Source organism: Vigna umbellata, chromosome 2, assembly GCF_029865625.1.
Source record: "Vigna umbellata cultivar VRB3 chromosome 2, Vumbellata_1.0, whole genome shotgun sequence".
In the NCBI taxonomy this organism is placed as follows: domain Eukaryota; kingdom Viridiplantae; phylum Streptophyta; class Magnoliopsida; order Fabales; family Fabaceae; genus Vigna; species Vigna umbellata.
The window spans coordinates 26,351,547-26,375,545 of NC_142166.1; the positions used below are offsets into that span (position 1 = coordinate 26,351,547).

General features: G+C 36.9%; 1 protein-coding gene across 1 annotated transcript; it reads left to right on the forward strand.

Annotated features, from left to right (window-relative positions):
- The first annotated feature begins 14,167 nt into the window (after nucleotides 1-14,167).
- On the forward strand, nucleotides 14,168-16,847 carry LFY (floral meristem identity control protein LEAFY). Its single transcript, XM_047325730.2, has 3 exons — nucleotides 14,168-14,921; nucleotides 15,334-15,704; nucleotides 16,234-16,847. The coding sequence occupies exons 1-3, from the start codon at nucleotides 14,447-14,449 to the stop codon at nucleotides 16,594-16,596; spliced, it is 1,209 nt and encodes a 402-aa protein (XP_047181686.1). The 5' UTR covers nucleotides 14,168-14,446; the 3' UTR covers nucleotides 16,597-16,847.
- Nucleotides 16,848-23,999: the final 7,152 nt, after the last annotated feature.

Genomic DNA, 23,999 nt, shown 5'->3' on the forward strand with positions numbered 1-23,999 from the left:
TAAATTTTTTTATGCCCTTGAACAGTGTGAGTGGGAGATTGCTGTGGCAAATTGAGCCTGTATTATGAAGTTTCCTTGCCTTTACTCTTTTTTCATAACCAAAATTATTGGGTGCGTTCAAACAGAGTTGTGCTTGGCTATGATGAAGGAACAATTATGGTCAAACTTGGTCGAGAGGTACCTGTGGCTAGCATGGACAATAGCGGAAAAATTATTTGGGCTAAGCATAATGAAATTCAGACTGTCAATATAAAAGGTGTAGGAGCAGATGTTGAGGTGTGAACTCTATAATAAAATTTTGGCTGATTAATTTGCTAGCATGAACTGTCAAGTTCTCTTTATTTTTAGTGACATGTGCAAGTACTATGCTTCTTAGATTGCTGACGGAGAAAGGTTACCTTTAGCTGTTAAGGAGTTGGGCACATGTGATCTCTATCCCCAAGTGAGTTAATATGCTTTTTATATTTTGTTTCATTTTGTTGCCTGGTTTTTCTATTTTTAATTATTTTTACTCTAATGCAAAATTTGACAAATTCAGAAAGTAGCATTTGTACATGATTTAGCAAATTAGACATTTTGGTACATTTACATTGACCTCATCATCGCCATTTTTCTCATGTTTCATGAATCATGAATCATGAAACATCATGTTACATAAAGATTGAGTAACATATAAGATTAAATTCCATCCCCGTTTAGAACTTGTTTATATACCAATATGTAATGGCAGGCGTTGAGATGCAAAATTTAGGGTGTTTAGTTGAGTGCTTACATAATTGATTTAGTCACAGGTAAGCTTAAACTGAAGTATTATATGTTTTAAACTTAAATTTGAGATAAAGTGGGACATAATTTTCTCAACTCAATACAAAAGCTACATTTTTGGTTCTTTTGCTGTTTTACTTTGTAGAGCTTTAGTTTAGATATATATGCATCACATTCTGCAGTAGCCCAACGTCCTGTTTTTTTTTTCGCCCTTTGGAAATTACCGAAGGCTTTTGGCCCTCGGTAATTACCGAAGGCTTTTGGCCCTCGGTAATTACCGAAGGCTTTTGACCCTCGGTAATTACCGAAGGCTTTCGGCCCTCGGTAATTACCGAAGGGCGAAAGCCCTCGGTAAATGTTAGCGACAAGGGATTTACCGAGGGCTCTTGGGCCGTCGATAAGCCTTCGGTAATTACCTTTTACCGACGGTTTTCGGCTGTTTCCGAGGGCTTCTGGCCTTCGGTAATGCCCTTCGGTAATGCCCTTCTTTTTTGTAGTGGATTGCATTCTCGGAGAGCATTGAAGATCAAAAGAGAGCAAGGCAAGGAAGGACGACCAACCCCCGGACCAATTCAACCGAAACATTTTAGCGCCCACCGTGGGGCCGAGCGACATCTCCATGAAACCACAAGGAACCAGAGGTGTAGACATGCGCTCGGCCTCGGCATTGCTACTTCGAATCAATACCAGGTTTTGCAACAAGAGCACAAAATTCCATAATAATTTCTAAAGACATGTCAAAATTATAATATATTTGTTATTTTTGTGAGTAAAAATATTCTGCACAGGAGGTTCAGTCCTACTTTCAACCTTGACAGGATCCACTTTTCATTATAATTTATAAATTATAATATACTTGTTTAACTCATATTTTTGTAAGTAAAAATATTTTTCACATAAAGGTTCAGTCCTACGTTCAACCTTGACATGTTCCACTTTTGATTATAATTTATAAATTATAATATATTTGTTTAACTCATTATTTGTGAGTAAAAATATCGTGAATAGGAAGGTTTAGTTCTACTTTCAACCTTGACAGGTTCCACCTTTGATTATAATTTATAAATTATAATATATTTGTTTAACTCATTTTTTGTGAGTAAAAATACCCTGCACAGGAAGGTTCAGTTCTACGTTCAACCTTCATAGGTTCCACTTTTCATTATAATTTATAAATTATAATATATTTGTCTAACTCGTATTTTTGTAAGTAAAAATATTCTACACAGGAAGGAAGGTTCATCCCTATATTCAACCTTGACATGTTCCATTTTTCATTATAATTTATAAATTATAATATATTTTCTTAACTCAAATTTTTGTGAGTAAAAATATCGAAGGTTCAGTCCTACGTTCAACCTTGACTGGTTCCACTTTTCATTATCATTTATAAATTATAATATATTTGTTTAACTCATAATTTTGTGAGTAAAAATATTCTGGACAGGAAGGTTGAGTTTCAACCTTGACAGGTTCCACTTTTCATTATGATTTATAAATTATAATATATTTGTTCAACTCACTTTTGTTCAACTGACTTTTGTGAGTAAAAATATCCGGAATAGGAAGGTTCAGTCCCACGTTGTTCAACCTTGACAGGTTCCACTTTTCATTATAATTTATAAATTATAATATATTTATTTAACTCACTTTTGTGAGTAAAAATATCCTGCACTGCACACGAAGGTTGAGTCCCACGTTCAACCTTGACAGGTTCCACTTTTCATTATAATTTATAAATTATAATATATTTGTTTAAGTCATTATTTTGTGAGTAAAAATATCCTACACACGTTCAACCTTGACAAGTTCCACCTTTGATTATAATTTATCAATTATAATATATTTGTTTAACTCATATTTTTGTGAGTAAAAATATGATGCAGAGGAAGGTTCAGTTCTACGTTCAACCTTAATAGGTTCCACTTTTCATTATAATTTATAAATTATAATATATTTATCTAACTCATATTTTTGTGAGTAAAAATATTCTGCACACGAAGGAAGGTTCAGTCCTAGGTTCAACCTATAATATATTTTTTTACCTCATATTTTTGTGTGTAAAAATATTCTGCACAGGAGGTTCAGTCCTACGTTCTACCTTAACATGTTTCACTTTTAATTATAATTTATAATGTATTTGTTTAACTCATATTTTTGTGAGTAGAAATATCTTGCAGAGGAAGGTTCAGTCCTACGTTGAACTTTGACAAGTTCCACTTTTGATTATAATTTATAAATTATAATATATTTGTTGAACTCATATTTTAGTAAAAATATCCAGGAAGGTTCTTCAACAGGTTTCACTTTTCATTATAATTTATAAATTATAATATATTTGTTTAACTCATATTTTTTTCATTATAATTTATAAATTATAATATATTTGTTTAACTCATATTTTGGTGAGTAAAAATATTCTGCACATGAAGGTTGAGTCCTACGTTCACCTGATTACACTTTTGATTATAATTTATAAATTATAATATATTTGTTTAACTCATATTTTTGTGAGTACAAATATCCTGCGCCGGAAGGTTCAGTCTTACTTTCAACCCACTCATATTTTTATGAGTAAAAATATTCTGCACAGGAAGGTTCAGTCCTACGTTCAACCTTGAGAGGTTCAGCTTTTGATTATAATTTATAAATTATAATATATTTTTTTAACTCATATTTTTATGAGTAAAAATATTCTGCACAGGAAGGTTCAGTCCTACGTTCAACCTTGAGAGGTTCAACTTTTGATTATAATTTATAAATTATAATATATTTGTTTAACTCATATTTTTGTGAGTAGAAATATCCTGCACAGGAAGGTTCAGTCCTATGTTCAACTTTGACAGGTTCTACTTTTCATTATAATTTATAAATTATAATATATTTGTTTAACTCATATTTTTGTGAGTAAAAATATCTACGTTCAACCTTCACAGGTTCCACTTTTCATTATAATTTATAAATTATAATATATTTGTTTAACTCATACTTTTGTGAGTAAAAATATTCTGCATAGGACGTTCAGTCCTACATTCAACCTTGACATGTTCCACTTTTCATTATAATTTATAATATATTTGTTTAACTCATATTTTTGTGTGTAAAAATATCATGTTCAGGAACTTCAGTCCTACGTTCAACCTTGACAAGTTCCACTTTTAATTATAATTTATAAATTATAATATATTTGTTTAACTCATATTTTTGTGACTAAAAATATCCTGCAGAAGAAGGTTTAGGCTTACGTCCACTTTTCATTATAATTTATAATATATTTGTTTAACTCATATTTCTGTTAGTAAATATATTCTGCAGAGAAAGGTTCAGTCCTACGTTCAACTTTGATAGGTTCCACTTTTCATTATAATTTATAAATTATAATATATTTGTTTAACTCATATTTTTGTGAGTAAAAATATCCTACATAGGAAGATTCAGTCCTACGTTCAACGTTATCCGGTTCTAGTGACTTTTTATAGTATATTGTAGTGTTTACTTAACACATATTTTTGTGAGTAAAAATATCATGTGCAGGAAGGTCCATACTTACGTTCAACCATGGTCTTGTGTGACCAGCTCACTAGAAATCCTAAGCGACCAAGTGACCAACTCACTTGTGTCTTCTAGTGATCTACTCACTAGCAATCCCGGGCGGCCATACGAAGACATTCAAACATGGTCTTCCAGTGACCAGCTCACTTGCAATCCTGGGCGACCAAGTGATCAGCTCACTTGTGTCTTCTAGTCATCTAATCACTAGCAATCCCGGCCGGCCATACGAAGACGTTCAACTATGGTCTTCTAGTGACCAGCTCATTAGCAATCCTGGACGGCCAAGTGATCAGCTCACTTGTGTCTTCTAGTGATTTACTCACTAGCAATCTCGGGCGGTCATACGAAGACATTCAACTATGGTCTTCTAGTGACCAGCTCAAACCGCTCCTATCACGACTCAACTACAAAAAATTAAACCCCTTCGCACCTGAACACAGCTGCTCGGGGCTTGGGGGGCTTAATGTACTATACATGGGTAGTCGACCATCCTAGGAGAGGACTATCTACACCAACCGGTAATTCAATGATTGTGAGCCAAGTAAGATGAATGTCATTAATGACCAATTAATACACTTGTTGACCATATCACTGGAAAATATATGGTATTTATGGGCAGTTAGCAAGTATATTATTAAATATTAATGGTTTTATTGTCGTATCAAATATGAATATACGACATTATTGTCATATCCAATATGAATTAATGAGCTTGATTGTCATAAGCCCTATAAGTATAGGGTTAATGTCGAGGTAAAAACATCTTAATCTATTACAATAAAATATAGATCTCTTTATGAAACATATGACTTGAGCGTCAGAGTGTTTTCTACATGTCAACAATTCATCAAAGTGAATTGTATTCTCGAAAAGGATTCAAGATCAAAAGAGAGAGAGAAATGAAGGACAACCGACCCTCGGACCAATTTAACAAAAAAATTTAATAGTTTAAGAACAAATATTTGTAAATCAAATTTCTCCACAGATCACATGCAGTTGATAAACTGAACTATCGGCTCTGCTGCATCCAATTAATGCAGATTAATAAATTGTTTTGTTATGCTTTCTGAAATAATTTTGCAGCTACAAAATTCTGTGTAGTTGTTGCAATCACAAAAGAATTTATTTATTTATTTTTTATTTTTTTTATAAATGGAAGGAAATGGTGCCCTACAAAATTGCAGTATATTAATTTACATCTTAATTTTCTAGACATACAGGAATTTTTAACTTATGAGATAATGCCAACTTGATAATGACAAAAAATGAGATGATACTCCCGAATTTCGATCCTATGCAGTTTCTAGAGAAATGCATGACCCCTTTATTTTATTTACGTGACAAATTAATCTTTAGAATACAATTTCATTTTAACTTTATTAGATTCAGAGTGTAGTTCACTTTTGAATTTTATGCCCAGGGAGTGATGGAAAAACAAAGAGTACAAAAAGAGTGAAGAGAATTAGAACAGGGAATGGCAACTTTTCAGATTAGTCTGAAATTACTGAAAATAAGTAGAAAGTAAAACAATTTTATTTAGTATTAATAGTTTATTTATTGTTTTTAATATTATTTTAACAATTTTTACTATTACAATTGTTATTATAACAAAAGGCATCCTTAATTAATTATAGATTATATATAATTTTTTGTGTATGTAATACATCGAAATATATATATTATTTTAGTAATATCCCGGACTTTCTTCTTCCTTCTTTTACCAAAATGAAAGATGATTTAGAGGAAGAATTCACTGAACTTTCTTACCAAATCAGTCGATTCTCAATTCACACCATCATCACAAATCCATGTTTTACCTTTGGAAATTTCCAAATTAAAGGAAATAAAATAAATGAGAGATGATTGAAATTCACTAAACAATTTTCAATGAATTTTATTTTTTAATAATGTTTTTATAAAATAAAAATATTTTTTTAATATGAGTCTCCTGTCAATAAGTTTTTTAATTATGAATAAATTTACTTATAAATTAAAAATATTGGTTTATATAAGAAATGGTTAAATATGTTTTTAATTCCTACACTATCATGTCATTTTAGGTTTAATCTCTCTTTCAAAATTTGGTACACTTTGATCTTTGTCTTTAAGCAAATTGTAATTTTTTTTCCTCCAAAACCAACGCCATTAAAATTAGGTTGCGGTAGCTAATGTTTGGCCATGCTGTAAACTTAGAAACTCTCCCTCTCTCTATAACCATCACCACCTCCGCTTCTTTTTATCCTCCGTCCACTAGTGCAGTAAGGGAAAATAGCACCGGTTAATTTTGCTTATAGGCACCGGTTCTGCAACCGAGACATATACGGACGAGGTAAAAAGGGGGTGGTTTTATGCCTCGGTTCTGAACCGGGTTAAAACGATATCAAATTATCCCTCAGTTCTTAGATAACCGAGGCAATAACGTGTTATTTTTTTGGTTTTGCACAGTCCACTTCTCGCTCTTTGTTGCACAGTCCACTTCTCCCTCTTCGTTGCACAGTCCACGGTTCAAGTTCAAGCAAAACAATAAACAATCCACAGTTCAAGCAAAACAGTCCACAGTCCAAGCAAGTTATTGAATTTTCCTTCCCTTTCACTGAACCAAATCTCAAAAGATACAGAACCAAATCTCAGAAGCAAGCACTCCAACAACAACTACACAAAAATCGCTCCCAAAATAACAGAAAAAAAAGTATGGGATTTGATGCAATGAGCACTGCGGAGGTTGTCATCACCAACTCTGAGAACGATTTGGGGAAGAAGAGAGGCTCCTGCAAGGCCAAACCAGAACAGAGAGAAGAAAAGATGAAGGTTGATTCCTCCCCTTCTCGCTGAAACGCCACCGTTGCAGGACGCCCTTGCCGCCACCTCGCCTCGACCTCGCTGCCACCTCGCTGCGTCCTCGCCGCCACCTCGCTGCGGTCTTGCCGCGGTCTCGGTGTGACCTAGCCGCCACCTCGCCTAAACAAAAAACATCGCGATTCTTTCAACTCTTAGATCGACGAACCTCCCACAAAACGCCTTAGATGGCGAGCCTCCCATCATCGCCGCCGCGGTACTCGTCTCCACCATCGCGCCTCCCCTCCGCTTTCGACGTCGGCCACCATCGCGCCTCTCCTCCGCTTTCGACGCTGGCCACCATCGCGCCTTCCTTCCGGAGCGCAAGCTGCTGCAATGGAGGAAAGAACCTCCTCACGCCGTGGCTGCCAAGTGGGAGAAGAGAGATTTGGTTTGTGCTTCTGCTGCAAGAGGAAAGAAAAGTGTTTTTGCTTCTGCTGTGAGAGTAGGTAATGTGCGAGACGTAATAGGCCTCAGTTCCCCGTTGACCGAGTCAATAGAGGTAATAGCCGAGTCAATACGCCAAAACACAGACCTCGGTTTCACTTTTAACCGAGTTATTAGACTGTAATATGTGTTATATGCTTCGGTTCTCACTGAACCGAGGCATATAAATTCATCAAAACTACAAAATTCCCACCGCTTTCTGATAGGCCTCGGTTTTTCTTAGACCGAAGTCTATTAGGCGAGTTAAAAAGCATATTTTTTACTAGTGGTCAGCAACGACGCCAGGAAGATCAGTTCTTTTCTTCCTCCCTCCGCCACCAAACCTCCTCTCTCCTCCTCCCACCGAAAAAAGTGTCGCTACAACGGCGTCTCACAAAAAACAGAGTCCCTACCTAACCCACAGACTCGCAGACCCACAAACTCAAGGTTCTGCAATTGTTGCAACATGTTCTTCCTCATTCTCCTTCTTCCTTGCAAACCCTTGGCTCTGCCATCTCTTCCCCTTTCTCTAAGCCCCAAACCCTAGTTTGCAGCTTCGTGCACTGCTCCAACCTCTTCCCTTCATCTACGCACTAAAAAAAACAATGGCCTTAAAAAACAAGAACAGCCCAAGACAGAATGACTATATAAATGTATGCAATAGCTCAATCAACAATGGTCATAAATCTTGAAGATTTGGGTGTGATAATGATATAGGAGGTTTGATGTCCACCAGGATGACTATCCCCTCCCCTGCTCAAATTAAATCATAACGTAAATAGCATAATCCTGAAATCAAAGTTGTTTGAGCGTGAGAAGGAATCTTGCCTCTGAAATTTGAGGGGTTCAGTGTCAATTGGTGAATTCCAGCCTCCATTATCTCAAAAATTAATAACCTGTGTAATCATTTCATGAAGGAACAGGTAAAGCCCCACCAATTTTGACTATAGTAGAGAGTTTCTAAACTAACTCCATCAATTTCTAATAAATTTTTATAATGAGTATCGTAATGTATATATTCTGTTCGAGAAGTTATAGTTATGATATTTATTTCTCTATTGCTGATCTGATTGGAATTTGCATTCCATGTTTAGTTATTATTCTATGTATGGACATGTTGAGAAGCTAGCCAGGGAGATAGAAAAAGGTGTTGCTTTAGTGGAGGTTGTTGAAGCAAAACTGTGGCAAGTTTGTAAACCTTTTTCACTAGAGTGGATAACGTAGTTGCTTTCATTATTTTAGGTCTCAAAATTATAGGTCAAAATGTATCATTAGTGTCATTAAATTATTTTTTCTGCAAAATAGAAAAGGATGACAAAATCTCAAGGAAAGTCGTAAACTGATGGAAACTTTCAAAACAAGTAGGTAAAATCAGATAATTAAAGTTGTTAGAAGATCAATTTACTTCCACCAAATTGTTGATCACAAGTTTGGATATTTGTATGAAGTAATTAAAGTGTGAACCTATTGATGGATTTAGGATGGAAAAGCAGGACCTAAAGTTAAGAAGCTGCCAAGCAAAAACCATTAGGACTGTGGTCTCATTTGCAGGGGCATTAATAATGACTTTGTACAAATGTTTTGTTTTGACAAGTAATGTCATGCCAACCAATTTATTTCTCTCATCTCACTTGCTATACAGGTAAATAGGTTTTAATATAAATATTACAAGTTTCCAGTATACATTTTATTTCTGAAATATTGTGCAAAGATTTAATAAGTTTAGTTGTTTTCATCTTTAAAATTCTTTTTGTAGTGTCACTTTGTCCTCTCACACATAACAAAAATGAGTCTTTTGATACAGACATGGAGAATTAACGATTACCCAGAGGAGCTAATTCTAATAAACATTGCTACCAGTTTCTTTGTAAACTGACTGGATACACGTTTGGCGCTGGCATGTTTGAGTTGGAGAAGTTGAAAGGTGGGTCTGATGAGTGCATATTTATGTCCATATTTATACTTTAAAAAATCAAATTTTTGATGGGATAATTGTGCTTAAATGGTTGATTTTAAGTGAATTTGTGATGATTGGAATTATTGGGTTTGGGAAATAAAGAAACGTAAAAAGTTAATTTTAGCGCATAAATTATTCTTGGATGTTCTAATGTTTATTTGTGCAGCTGAGAATATAACTTTTATTGGTCCAAATAGCAATTCAAGGCCCAAAATCAGATTTTATTTGGAAAATTCAGAAGGGGCTAAAGTGTAGATAGAAGAAATTTCAAGGCATTTGTGCAATTTTGGAAAGTCATATAAGCTAAAAGATAAAATTCAGTTGTTGAATTAATGTAATTTGGGAATATCAACAGAAAATATCTTCTAAATAATGTTATAATTATCTAAATCTTTTAGTTATTTGGAAGATATAAGATAAAAGATTTTGTCAACTAAATATTCAGAGTCCAAGCCCAATCAAGCCCTATATAAAGAGACGCAGTTGGGACTTCACTTCATTCATTCATTCTCTCATAATCCTCTCACTTTTCTTTCATCTTGTATTGAACTCCATTCATGGAGAGCTAAGCATCTAGGGCTATTCTGCTGTAAATCCATTATGGATTCTGAGGTTAGATTGAGTTAATGCAATTGCTTACTTTGATTATTGATTTAAGTTGTTCTCTCTATGTCTTTCATCTCTCTATCTTGTTAAAAGTAAAGATTGTTGCATCATAATGTGTTTGAATCTACATGCATATTGATTATATGAGTTCTAGGGTTTCTAGGTTTAATTGATAATTTACTTTGATTTTATTTAGGAACTTTCATATGATTAAATGGTTTTTACTATCAATTGAGAATGTACTTTGGTTGGTAGTAATAATTTCAACTATAATTAATTGAGAATTTACTTTGATTGATTAACTTTTAACTTGGTTAGGAGATTTAAGAATAGACATGATTAAACACAATAGAATTTGATTGAGAATGTACTTTGGTTGAATTTATTGTGAATAATCTAGAAAGGTTTTGCATTTGATTGAGAATTTACTTTGGTTAAATGCATGATCGCCCTCGAATTAATTAAGAATGAACTTTAATTAATTTGAAACTTAAAGAATAATCAATTAAACAATTATTCGTGAATAACCGATGATGAATCTATCTTGGAAAAGCAATGGAATTAGCCTATTTAATCATAACTGTTTTTAAGTTTCTTATTTATTCTTTAAACATTCTTCAACCATTACTTTTATTCATAAGCATTGCATAATATTCATAAGAGTCAGATATTCGAAAGCAATTTCGTGCTCGTTGGGAGACGACTCAGGGTTACTTTAACCCTATCTACTTTCTTGAATACTACTCACTAGTACAAAATGTGCTTTTAAACTTGCACATTAGACCTCTGTTTACACCAAACCGCTGCCTATCCTGACGCGGTGGCAGTTTCGCAATTAAGGAGACCTTATAGGCCTCGGTTCAAAGAAGACCGGTGTAGAACAGCTCTACCACTTCGGTTTCAAAGGCAATCGGTGCCTAAACATATACTAACTTTCCAGGCTTTTCGTTTGAAATGGTCAGAAAACGTGATACTGCTTCGGTTGCACGCAGAACCGAAGCATAAAGACCTGAAACACGCCTGCAACACGTCAAGTCAGTCAAGTCAATATTAATAGGCACCGGTTAGGTTGAAGAACCGAAACAGAAACATAGTAATATTACCTTTGTTATATTTTGAACCGAGGCCGTATAGGCCCAGATCCTTTCTCTATGATATTACCAAGTGGGCCTAGTGACCTAATTAAGGGTGAAGCTTCTTTCCCTTGAACGCGCACCGCACCAGATCCTCCTCTTTCCCTTGAAGGCGCACCAGATCCCTTTCGGAGCAAGCCCAGATCCTCCTCTTTCCCTTGAACGCGCACCAGCAGCCACGCTATTTCACTGAAGCTTCTTCCCTTTCTCTTCTTCCCTTGAACGCGGACGAGTAGCGAGAGTGTTGTGATGGAGGTGAGTGGCCAGCGAAGACGTGGAGAGATGCGGCGAGGCGCGGCGAGGTCGCGTCTGATAGCGACGAGGCGCGGCGAGGTCGCGTCTGATAGCGGCAGCGCTTCCGCGAAGGTTCCAACTCCGACTTCTTCGATGGAGACGATTGCACGAGGACGGCGGTGGCGCGTTGCGAGGAAGGCGACAACGGAGTGAATCGTTTTTCGATTTGAAATTTTAGGGTTTCTGAAATTGAGAATTGGAGAATTAGGTTTTTCATTTTCAGATTTGGGGTTTTTGTTCTTGTTTTTGCAACTTAGGGTTTCAGTTATTCATCTAATTTTGGGGTTCCAGTTGTGTTATCTGAGTTTGTTGAGTTTGTGAAACAGCGTGGTTATCTCCTCGGATTATTCTCTCCAAGCGCGGGTCTTGTTTATTTTTAACGTTTTTCAGTTTGGGGTTTGAAATTAGAATCAGAAATCAGAACCGTAGCACGCTAAAGAAAAAAAAAGATCCTACTACCTCGGTTTAGGTTCTAACCGAGGCCGTAGAGACAGACAAAATAACTCGGTTTGAAACCAAGGCAAAGAGTTTACCACTTTTTACCTCACCTGAATATGCTTCGGTTCAAGAACCGTTGCCTATGAGTGAAATTAACCGGTGTCGTTTCCTCTTCCTGCACTAGTGACTTGGCAATACTGAAGTTGCCTTGAAAAGTAGTATTAATTTGATAGCTTCAACGACAGCGTATCAGGATCCCCATATGGTGTAGGAACTTATGTTGGGGATGGCTCAAGGTAGCCTAGTGAGCTAGAATTGGCTCAAGCTTTCCATAAGGGAAAGTACTTTGCAGGCATTGCAAAGAAGCTCAAGGGATCTCAATGACTCTTCAACCATTATCGTTTTCTCAAATAAAATAATATCTTCAAATACAAGTGTGAGAATAAATCAATATTTCATGTTCATGTTCAATATAGTTGTTTCCACTTTTCATATTGTATCTTGTATCCCGTATTGTGCTTATATGAGTATTTTTCTCAGTTGATCCAATGACAGATAAAAACTACCAAGAAACTTCATTCCTCATGGTGTTTCACTCAAGTATTATAGATTTTGGCCAATGGCGACAAACTCTCATAGGATGACTCAATAAATAGAGGATATTGGCGGCGAGAGAGTGGTAGATGGAGAGAAGGTCCTTTGCTTGTTTGAGCGATGAGGTTTTAGGATTTTGAAATAGCAAGGAATGGATGAAGAAGGTTTATGTAATGTTGGGAACAACGAGGAAGAAGAAGAAGAAAGGATTGATATTCGAATTGGGCAAAAACTTGGTGGACTGAATCTAAATCACAATCACTCATTGATTGCAACAATGAGGAATAACATTGCGATCACCATCGTGGCTCCACCACCTGTAACCACCGTCGTGGAGGTTCAAGACCAAAGGGGTCACACTCATACCATTGATTCCTCTACCATCAAGACCTTCCCTGTTTCCAACGGGAAGAATAGAAACATGACACACAACTAAAATAAAACCTGACATCAAATGTGGCCAGACGTTAACGAAAATTTATAGTTTCCTTAAGGATAAGGATCAAAGAGTATCAAAGTTTGAAAGAGACTAAAATCACTTGATAATTGAGGGACTAAAAACATATTTAACCTTTTAAGAACTTTTGTAATTTGTTTTTAATTTTAATCTATCAATCTCACTTCAATGAGAAAGTTCACAGATGAAATTTGTAAGCTAGATATTGATGTTGAAATGAAATTTGAAGTTTTAAATTTGAAGTCATTGATATTTCTATAAATATATTATAGTAAAATTATCTTTTAAGGATTATCAGTATTAAAAAGTTGTATATATATCGTAGTAACATTTGCATAAATTCAATAAAACAAAGTTCTTGAGAACCATCTTATATTTATCCAGAATTAACATTTTATTTAATTTTTTTCTAAATTTAACTCACTATTATGAAATGATTATACGAGTATAAGAAAGTAAAAGTGGTTGTGATGGATTACTAGCAGTAGATGAGTTAAAAGTTATCTTTTGCGATGAGAATGACATTAAAAGAAGATATATTTGAGTTGGAAAGTGTTGGAGAAGTATTTCACGGGAATGTATAGCAGATAAATTTGATTACAGACGAGACAACGCGAGAGAATAAGAGTCGCTAGGATCAATAAATTCCTGTGGGATTGAGACATGGACAAAGTAAACGCCTTCCCAAGACAAACAAACAACATTATTTGACGTACTAAATTGACTTCATAATCCTAACACCAGCCTTCTCCAAAAACAACCACAATTAGGTACAAACTTAACCTACGCAATTTTCATGCATGTCTTTGCCTTTCCGAACATTCAATTCACAGCTAACCCGAAATGGCCACTCTAACTCTTGCTTAAGCAAAACTGTACCACTGTGAGGACCACCCTGATTAAGTACACACCAACACATATATGAGCAAACAGAATTGACAAACCCAAAAAAATCAGTCAAATCACAAGTCAAACCTCATCTCCTGAATGAACGAGAAATTACTACGACACCAAACCATGGATGATGAGAGATTAATTTTATCACGTAAAGGTTGACAAGAGAGTGTGAAATTTTTTGTTGAACGAAGCTTTGGAGAGTTCAGTTTGAGAGTAACTAAAAGGGAACCAAGGGTCAAGAGTTTCAAGAAAGATCTCACTGAGACGCAAAAAGGGGGTGAGAGCAAGAAACCACAACCAGGAACCAGTCTCGGGAAAAACACCCCAGAATCAAATCAGAATCATGGAAAAGGGTAGTTTGGAGAATTAACCCCTCTCTTTCTCTCTGCACAGGAAATTAACCCCTCTCTCTTTCGCCACCTTTATGCTTTCGCCTTTATCTCCACCCAAACAGTACCACACACGCACCTTCCACTCCTCACTTTCCAAACCATGGATCCGGACGCATTCACAGCCAGCCTATTCAAGTGGGACCCACGCACCGTCCTCCCCGCCGCACCGCCCTCCCGGCCCCCGCCGCCGCTCCTAGACTATGCTGTCGCCCCTCCCTCAGTCGCCCCGTCTTACCACCCCGCGAGGGCGGTGCCCCGCGAGCTCGGCGGCCTCGAGGAGCTTTTCCAGGCCTACGGCATCCGCTACTACACGGCTGCCAAGATCGCCGAGCTCGGGTTCACGGTGAGCACGCTGGTGGACATGAAAGACGAGGAGCTCGACGACATGATGAACAGCCTCTCCCAGATTTTCCGCTGGGATCTCCTCGTCGGTGAACGCTACGGCATCAAAGCCGCCGTCAGAGCCGAACGACGTCGCATCGACGACGAGGACATCAAACGCCGCACTGGCAACCTCCTCTCCACCGACACCACCACCACCACCACCAACGCCCTCGATGCCCTCTCTCAAGAAGGTACACCATACCGAATGCTCGTTCTATACCTAATTAGCCCTTGTTGTATGTGAAGTAACTGTGTCATCGTTTATAGTTAGTAGTATTATGACAGTGATAATTATTACGCGGTACTACGTTGGGCAGCTCTATCGTTTGGCTAGTTAAATTTGAAACAAAAGTCTCACTAGCTAATTTATTCTACTGTTATATTAAACTACTGTTCTATGTTACAACATAAAAGTCAGCAGGTACTAGCAGTGCTACAGCTAAAAGGCTGAATAATTTGCCATTCCATGAGCGTACATGGTGGAGTAGAAAAACATGCGTTAAGAATGAATCTAAATAGAGAAGAAACATGTGTACATGTGTGTGGGTGTGTGTGTGATATAAGGAATGATGAAGAAGGGCATTGAGATTGATATTATTGTAGGTTTGTCGGAGGAGCCAGTGGTGCAACGAGAGAAGGAGGCGGTGGGGAGCGGGGGAGGGAGCACGTGGGAGGTGGTTGCGTTGGAGGAGAGGAGGAAGCAGCAGAGGAGGCGGAGAACGAAGATGAAGGAGCAGGAGGAGAAGGAGGAGGTAGAAGATGAGGAGGGAGAAGAGAACGAGGAGGGTAACAACAATGGTGGAGGTTGTGAGAGGCAGAGGGAGCACCCGTTCATCGTGACGGAGCCTGGGGAGGTTGCACGTGGGAAGAAGAATGGGTTGGACTATCTGTTTCACCTCTACGAGCAGTGCCGCGAGTTCTTGATGCAGGTCCAGGCCATCGCGAAGGACCGCGGTGAAAAATGCCCCACCAAGGTATTCTTGTCATGAGTCCTGCATCACTCACTCACTCAGCCGTGCCTTTGTTCTGATCACTCTGACTCTGCCACTCACTTGCGTTGTTGTGTAGTTCCGTTTGAATAATGTTGTGTTGCCGTGACGTTGGCGCGGAACACGTGACAAGTCAGGGAGTCTCGTGAGGGGTCCATCTTCCTTTAAAACTGGAATTTTGTCTCCGTACAAGCCAAGTGAATTATCCAGTTACAACTCCTATACTTGCTTCCCTACCACACCACAAGCACCCGCAAGTCAAAGTCTTGCATGTGCCCCCAATTTCCCCTTTCACCCACTGGATCCTCGCACGCCCTCATAACAATCCCTATCCCCCCGTATCTATCATTTCTCATTCTGTTCATTAATTTCATTCATCTCCTCGCCCACCCCAATCATTATTATATTAATATCATTACACCTTCAACCCTACTTTTCTACTTACACTAATTTTCATTACACAACATAATTTACCATATACGTATACTAAGTAGAACTATACATGGGAATGCAGGTGACAAATCAGGTGTTTAGGTACGCGAAGAAAGCTGGAGCGAGCTACATCAACAAGCCAAAGATGCGACACTACGTCCACTGCTATGCCTTGCACTGTCTGGACGAGGAGGTGTCGAACGAGCTTCGTAGGGCGTTCAAGGAGAGAGGAGAGAACGTTGGAGCGTGGAGACAAGCATGTTACAAGCCCCTTGTGGCCATCGCAGCGCGTCAAGGTTGGGATATTGATGCCATATTCAACGCCCACCCTCGTCTTTCCATTTGGTACGTTCCCACCAAGCTCCGTCAGCTTTGTCACGCCGAGAGAAACACAGCCGCCGCTTCCAGCTCTGTCTCTGTCGGCAGTGCTCACCTTCCCTTCTAGATATGCATGTATTGCTGCTTCAGTAACTGCCATAGTTAGTAATAGATATATTTAGTTACTATTATTATTATTATTATATGAGTAGAACCTCCCAGCCACGTTATGAAATGAACAACATATGTATAGCAACGGAGGACTTTTTTTAGCAACCAAAAAATGCGTATCTCGATTACCTATCTTTCATAAATCATTTACTTCCTTTGTAATCTAGTACTTCTTCATCGTTTGTATGTTTGTGGTCTTTTTTTCCCTTTCTTTATGCTGGTATTACATTGTTCCATTTGAGAATTTAGAGTTAATTTACTTTGATCAAATCGTGGTTTTACGATTTTTTCTCGTATTGGGTTCATAAAAATTTGGCCCCAGTTTTGTTCTTCAATTATATAGTTAACTAATCCAAATATTTGTGTCAATTGATGGATGAAATTTTATATATAAAAATCACGGATAATGTTAGATAATTCAAGTAATCTGTTTTGTGTAGTTTGTTTGTTTGTTATACAGTTTACCCTATAAATAGTCTATGAGATGTAAATATGTTAGACCACACTGTAAATAAAGAGAATAAAACTTTCTGTGTAATTTCTCTTTGAGTTTCTTCTACCAGTCCACTCTTTTTCAACCAATGGTATCTTGAGCTTTCTATTTAATTTGTTAACAAATGGTAGAGCTTTTTATTTGCTTTCCTTATATTGCTTGAATGATTTTTAAGTTTTAAGTCTTCGTGGTATATAGGTAAGCATTGCATTTAGATAAACCTTCTTTTGGTTCCCAGGAACATATCATCTTGCATTTGAAAATCTTTTGAAAGATTTCTACCTAGAAACTAAGGAAAGGACTTCCAAAAAAACTCTGGTTAAGAAGGACTTGGTTCTTAAGCTTGTCCATTTATGACTCACCTCTTCTCTCTCGGAGTTTTTTGGATTCATTTCGCCTTTAGATTCTCCTTAGAAATCCTTCTATAAAAATAACAAAGTTTGTGAAAATTTTTAGACTCTTTACTTGTGACAATTTTTCAAAATCTTGTGAAAACTCTTTCCTTTTCACTTCACAAAAGTATAAGTCACTCTATTGTTCAAGGGAGTATCAAACATGGTTCTGATACTATGCATTTAAGCGAAGAGCTTCAAAGAAACAAAGTTGAGCTTCACCAAGCACGACAAGAAATCAATGAGCTTAGACAATTAATTACTGAAATCAAAGTTAACTAGAAAGACAAAGAGAAAGTTGAGTCCTTACATAGGAAAAACAAAGATCTTGGTGATTATTGCTCACCTCCTAGTGAACCAGAAGTTTATAGTAATCATCATAATATTGACCTATCAACAATCTCCTAGGAGACATCAAAGACATAGAGAACATTATAGGGAACCCAAGATTGACATTCCTCCTTTCTATGGAAAAGATGATATAAAGGAATATTTTGAATGGGAAATGAAGGTTGAACAATTTTTTGAGTGCCACAATATACATGAGGAAAAAAAAGTAACCTTGGCCACTTTGAGTTTTCAAGGTCAAGCTTTATATTGGTGGCCAACTTTAATAAGAGATAAAAGGTTGCGAAATGAACCTGTAATCAAGTATTACAATGAACTTAGAGAAACCTTAAGGAGAAGACATGTCCCAACGTATTATGATAGGGAGATAATGGATAAGCTCCATAAACTCCAACTTTCTTGTGAATGTGTTTGAAGTGTTTAAATGAAAGACAAAGTTGATTCATGTGACATTGTGATGGTAGAGTGTGATAACAGTTGAAAAACTGTTATTTTTATACTTAAAATTGACCTTAAAGACAACCTTTATGACTTAGAAACTAGCTTGGAATCATGCTTTTGTTTATGTTTTTGAAATAAGAGAGTTGGATGGGTTTTATGCTTGGTTTTCCTTGTTTTTGCAGGTTTTAAGATGAATTAGATGAAAGAAGTGAAGTAGCAAGAAGTTGGAATCAGAAAAGGAAGTGAAAAGTGCACAAAAAGAGAAGACACGAGTACCGCTCAGCGAAAATTACCGCTGAGCGGTGTTCTTGAGGTCCCGTAGTCACCGCGGAGGGGCAGAAATGCAGTTGAGCGTCAAACAGAAGACCGCGCGCTTACCGCTGAGCGCCATTTTTATGGGCCTTGGGCCACTTTTCTGTAATATTTAGAATACTATATAAGGTTTTAGTCGACCTAGGTCAGTTATCTTTGGTTGGAACGAAGCAGAATACACTTTCTTCACCCCTTGGAGGAGGATTTTGGATGCTCAAGCTCCACTCTTCAAATTCTAGGGTTCTATCCTTCATTCTTTCATTGTTTTTCATCTAGTTTCACCATGATTATGGTGAACTAAACCTTCATTGTTGTTGGGGAACAATTGTAATCCTTTGAAGCTCTCATGTATTGAATTGATACTTTATAATATATGCTTTGTTTAACTCATTCAATTGCATGATCATTGATTTTGTTGATATGGACACATACGGGGAAATCTAGAACTGGGGAAATTCTCCCAATAGTAGTATAAACCTAGACATAGGAATATGATGGTTAGTTGCCTTTAAGCTTTTGTGCGAATAATGCATGAATAATTGCTAGGCAGACAAGACATTGTAAACTAGTGATTAGGAGTAGACTTTCTTCACCAAGACATTGGGTTTAAGGTAATTTAGAAAGTGGCATTAACATTAATGAAGAAAGATGAATTCTTGAATACATGAGAGTGGATAGGATGAATTGGTAAACCCCAACAACATAATCATTCATATTATTCATCAACCGTTTTTGCATTGTTCAAGTCCATTGATCAAAACCTTGCATTCATGTTTATTTTTCATAGTTCAACAAGTTTTTGGCACCGTTGCCGGGGACTCGTGGTTTAACTATTCTATTTGTGTGATTATTGATTAGCTTTGACTTGATTTTTTTTATCTATCTATCTTTTTGTTTTTTTATATATTTATCTTTTTATCTTTTTAGTTTTTATTATTTCTATCTTCTTATCTTTTCAATTCTATCTTTTTATCTTTATAATCCATCTTTTCTATCTTTTTGTGCTAACAATTGTTTCTAGGAACTTGTTTTCTTGTGTATGCATGATACAATTCGAACTAGGAGCAAAATCACTTCGGAACCTCTTCTTGAAGGCTTGGATGAAAGTAGAAGGAGGAGGAGAGTTCGAACTTCAAGAGAATTATTTCCTCCTCCGGAGATACTTTTACAACCTTCACCACAAGGGTTAAATCAAAGCATTGAAGATATGGCCGAGGAGAATAATGGTAGACGCACTCTTGCAAATTACACCACTGTGGTTGGCCCTCAACATTTTAACAGTATAGCAAGGCTGAGGGTCAATGCTACAAACATGGAGGTGAAGAGCAATCAATTTAATGGGCTATCACATGAAAGTCCATATGAACATCTCACCACATTCAATGAGATTTGCAACACTGTGAAGATTAATGGGGTGCCGGATGAAGCAATAAAGCTTAGTTTGTTTCCTTTCTTATTGGGAGACAATGCTAAGTTATGGTTAAACTCTTTTCCATAAGGTAGTTTTACTAAGTGGGAAGTCGTGGTTTCAAAGTTTCTAAACAAATACTTCCCACAATCTAAAGTCAACAAAGGGAAGCAAGAGATATCTTCTTTCAGACAAGGCATGGAGGAGACATTAGGTCAAGCATGGGATCAATATAAAAGCTTGTTGAGAAAGACTCCCACACATGGCTTTGATGAAGCAGCAATAATCCTTCTTTTCCTTGGAGGTCTTGGTTCATAAATCAAGTTGATGTTAGATGCCTCAGTTGGAGGTAATATCAAATGGAAGACTCCAGAGGAAGCAACCGAGTTGATAGAGAATATGGCTACTAATGATAACGAATTGCATAGTGAGACAGGAGCTCCAATTCAACAGATGGGAGTTCTACAATTGCAATCTCAAGACGCCTTTCTTGCACAAAATAAGATCATCTCTCAACAGTTGGAAGAAGTGACAAAGAAGCTATCTTTGTTACCTCAAGAGATATATGATATTTCAATGGTTCAAAAGCAGTAGAAACAGTGGAAGCCACAAATTACTCCATCTGAGAAAACCACAAAGTTAGAAGATACTTTCCAGCAATTCATGAAAATGAGCATCTCTTGTTGTAAGAATGTAGAGGCTGCATTTAACAGTATGAAGATGACATTGGGCAAATGTTCAACAAGATGGAGGGTTGTGAGAAGGGTGCAAAGAGTAATTTGAGTGAAGAGTGTAAAACCATTGTTATTAGAAGTGGTAAAGTGTTAGAGGAAAGAAAAATAGAGAGAAAAGAGAGAGAAAATGAGAGTGGGAAAGAAATACTTGAGTGGAAAGATAAGATTGAGAGAGAAAAAAGAGAGAAGAGGAAGATGAGAGAAAAAAGGAAAAAGAAAGGGAGAGGGGAGAAAGAGAAAAAGAAAAAATAGTTGAAAAACCCCTTCCTTATCCAAAGACTTATTCAAGGAAGGAGAAGGAAAAACGGTTGGAGAGGTTCATGTAGATGTTTAAAAAACTGGAGATTACCATTCCTTTCTTTGAAGCATTGCAACAGATGCCATCCTATGCAAAATTTTTGAAGGAACTCCTTACAAAGAAAAGAAAATACATTGAAAAGGAGACCATTGAAGTGCAAGGTAACTACAGTGCAATCATACAACAATTACCTCCCAAGTTTAAAGATCTAGGGAGCTTCATTATTCCATGCACCATAGGAGAGTTGGAAGTTGGAAGGGGGTTGATTGATTTGGGAGCTAGCATTAATTTAATGTCGCTTTCTATGTTCAAAAGAATTGAGGGATTGAACTCAAACCCACTGATGACAAATTTATGAACACCGAAAAATAGCGCCACAAACTTGTTTAACAATCGGCAAGTGTGACCGAATCGTATCAAGTAATAAAACTCGGTAAGACCAAGTATCGTTCTCCCAAAGGACTGATGGACAAATTTATGATCATCAAAATATGATGTCACAAACCTGTTTTACAATCGGCAAGTATGACCGAATTGTTCAAGTAATAAACTTGGTAAGACCAAGTATCGTTCTTTCCAAAGGACTCACGGCCTAGTTTAGTTGTGTGGTTTGTTGATTAGCTAAGACTTAAAGACGAAATATGATGGAATCATACTTGACGTAGTCCTCCTTTTGTATTTTTACTTTTTATAGTTTAGCTCTTAAGGAACATGGGTTACTATAAATACCCAGCTCCTCTATTGTATTGTCACTTTTGAGCTTAATGAGAATTTGATTTTCTGAACTTCAGAAATAATTCTCTCTTGAAAGTCACATGCTAGAGAGTGCAAAGACTCCCTCTAGCCACCTTCCTTGCACACACCTCCATGTCTCATTTTCCATTAGCTTTTCACTGTGCTTCCATTAATTGCTTTCCTCCAGGCCGCTCTCCTTCATTATTTTTACTTCATATGCGTGGCGACACTTCATCAGCCACGTCTTGGTCTCAAATCCGCATCATCAACATCCACATTCTCTCGAGGCATCATTTCTCTCTAGCCTCTTCTCGCTTCTCCACATCCAAATTTCGTCTGTGGTCTTCCCTAGGTTTTCCTTCATCTTTCTTCATTTTCTTTGAGTTTTGACCGATTAAACACCTCTCCAACCTTCGTTCTTTCCTTTCCACCGTTTAAAACATCATTTCCACCGATTAATCGGTCAGTTTAGTGATTCCTCACCGTTCTAGGGTTTCCTTTGTGTTTATAATGTTTTCCACCGATTAAACCTCGGTCTAGGGTTTTGTTGTGTTCGCTCTCCGTTTTCCTTAGATTTCATTCGAGTCATTCCTCGATCTAGTGTTCGTCTACATTCCGCTGCGTATTTCTTCGTCGGAGAAGCTTCGAGTAGGTCCGGTTCATGTTCGTACAGCTTCTATCGTCATCTCCTCGGGCGTTCGTCCATCAAGTGGTATTTAGAGCAAGGTTCGAGCACGCGTCAACAGATAAGTTGTTCTATCTGTTCTGAATTTTTTTTTCTCATTTGCTTCGAGTTTGTTTTTTTTTGTTTGGTTTGTTCTTGTTTGTGATTCATTTTTTTCTGATTCACGTAATGTTGATTCAAGTCTTCTGTTGAATCTGTGCCTGTGATGTCTTGGTGATTCATCTTATTTTTTTCTCGGGTTGATTTTGATTCTTTGCGTTTTGTTTCGTCAATTTTTTGAGTTGTTCATCATTTTCCTTTAATGTCGTGATTTGTTTTTCTGATCTCAGTTGTTGCGAATCCTTTTTGTGTTTCGTGTTTTGAATCTCTTCATGCGTTTAGGTTTCCAAGTTGCGTGTCCTGTGTTTGAGTCATTATATTGAGTCTTAGTTCATTTTAATTCGGTGAATCTTCTTTGTTTGAGTCTTTTAATTTCTAAATCCATTTCTGTTTTGTCTATGTCATGTTACTTTGTTTTAATTGTCAATTAAATCTGAGTTTAACTGTGATTCAATTGAGTTTTTTTGCTTTGAGTAAGATCTGTCCATCATCATAAGCAGTGACATTCAATTCAATGAGCTTGATGCAAACTTCAACAGCAGTTTTAATGTCATTTCATTTATCTGAAGCTGTCTTGAGTTTTTGATGCTGACCATTACATGTAATTGTATTGCACTTTTGAAATTCTGTGAGCTGAAAGTTGAATCTGCTTGTGGATAGCAAATGCACACCAATTAAGCTATGAAATGTTGCATTGAGCTTGGGTGCAAGATGCTTACAGCAGCATCAGTCTTTCATTTGGCCAGCTACACCGAACTGGTTTTTCTTTGAAGTCTGTGTTAATGTTTTGAGTGTGTGTTTGTTCTACTTAGTATTAGATCATTACTAAGTTCTAACATCAGTACATCCTAGAGTCATTGTGTCTGAGTGCTTTAATTTCTTTTCTGCAGAATTAAATTTGATTTTACTTGTGTTACTGCACCTTTGTGTCAAAGTTGTTCTGGCTTAAAATTTGTAAGTGGTTGATGATTAAGTCCACAAAAATCTGCATCACATCAGCAGTACTTGTAATCTTGTACAAAACAACCACTAAATCTGTGATTTGGAATTTGAACCTAGCAGTAACACTTGTAATTGGAGTTGATTCTACTGATTTCATTGTAAAACAGTGCATAAGGCTGAAATTAACAATGTTAGATGCTGCACTACAATTCTGAAATAAAGTGAATCAGTTTGAACATTTGTTTACAAAAAAATTCTGCAATTTGTTCTTGATCTTTTTATTGGTTTTGAAATCTACTCTAGAACTGATCTTAGGATCGTGTTTGAGTGCTCACATTATTCAAAGCTTTGTTTCTTGCTTGTCTTGGTTGATAACTCTGATTTTGTCTATCACATGTGAACTCTGATCTGCTGTTCCTAATTGAAGTTTTTGTTTGCTTTTGTAATCTGGTCTAGAGTTGATCTTGAGTCA

Bases quoted from the DNA above. Each gene is read 5' to 3' on its own strand.
- LFY (XM_047325730.2), top strand. From the start codon at position 14,447: ATGGATCCGGACGCATTCACAGCCAGCCTATTCAAGTGGGACCCACGC. The intron at 14,922-15,333 runs GTACACCATACC...ATATTATTGTAG, and splicing joins CGATGCCCTCTCTCAAGAAG to GTTTGTCGGAGGAGCCAGTG. The intron at 15,705-16,233 runs GTATTCTTGTCA...ATGGGAATGCAG, and splicing joins GTGAAAAATGCCCCACCAAG to GTGACAAATCAGGTGTTTAG.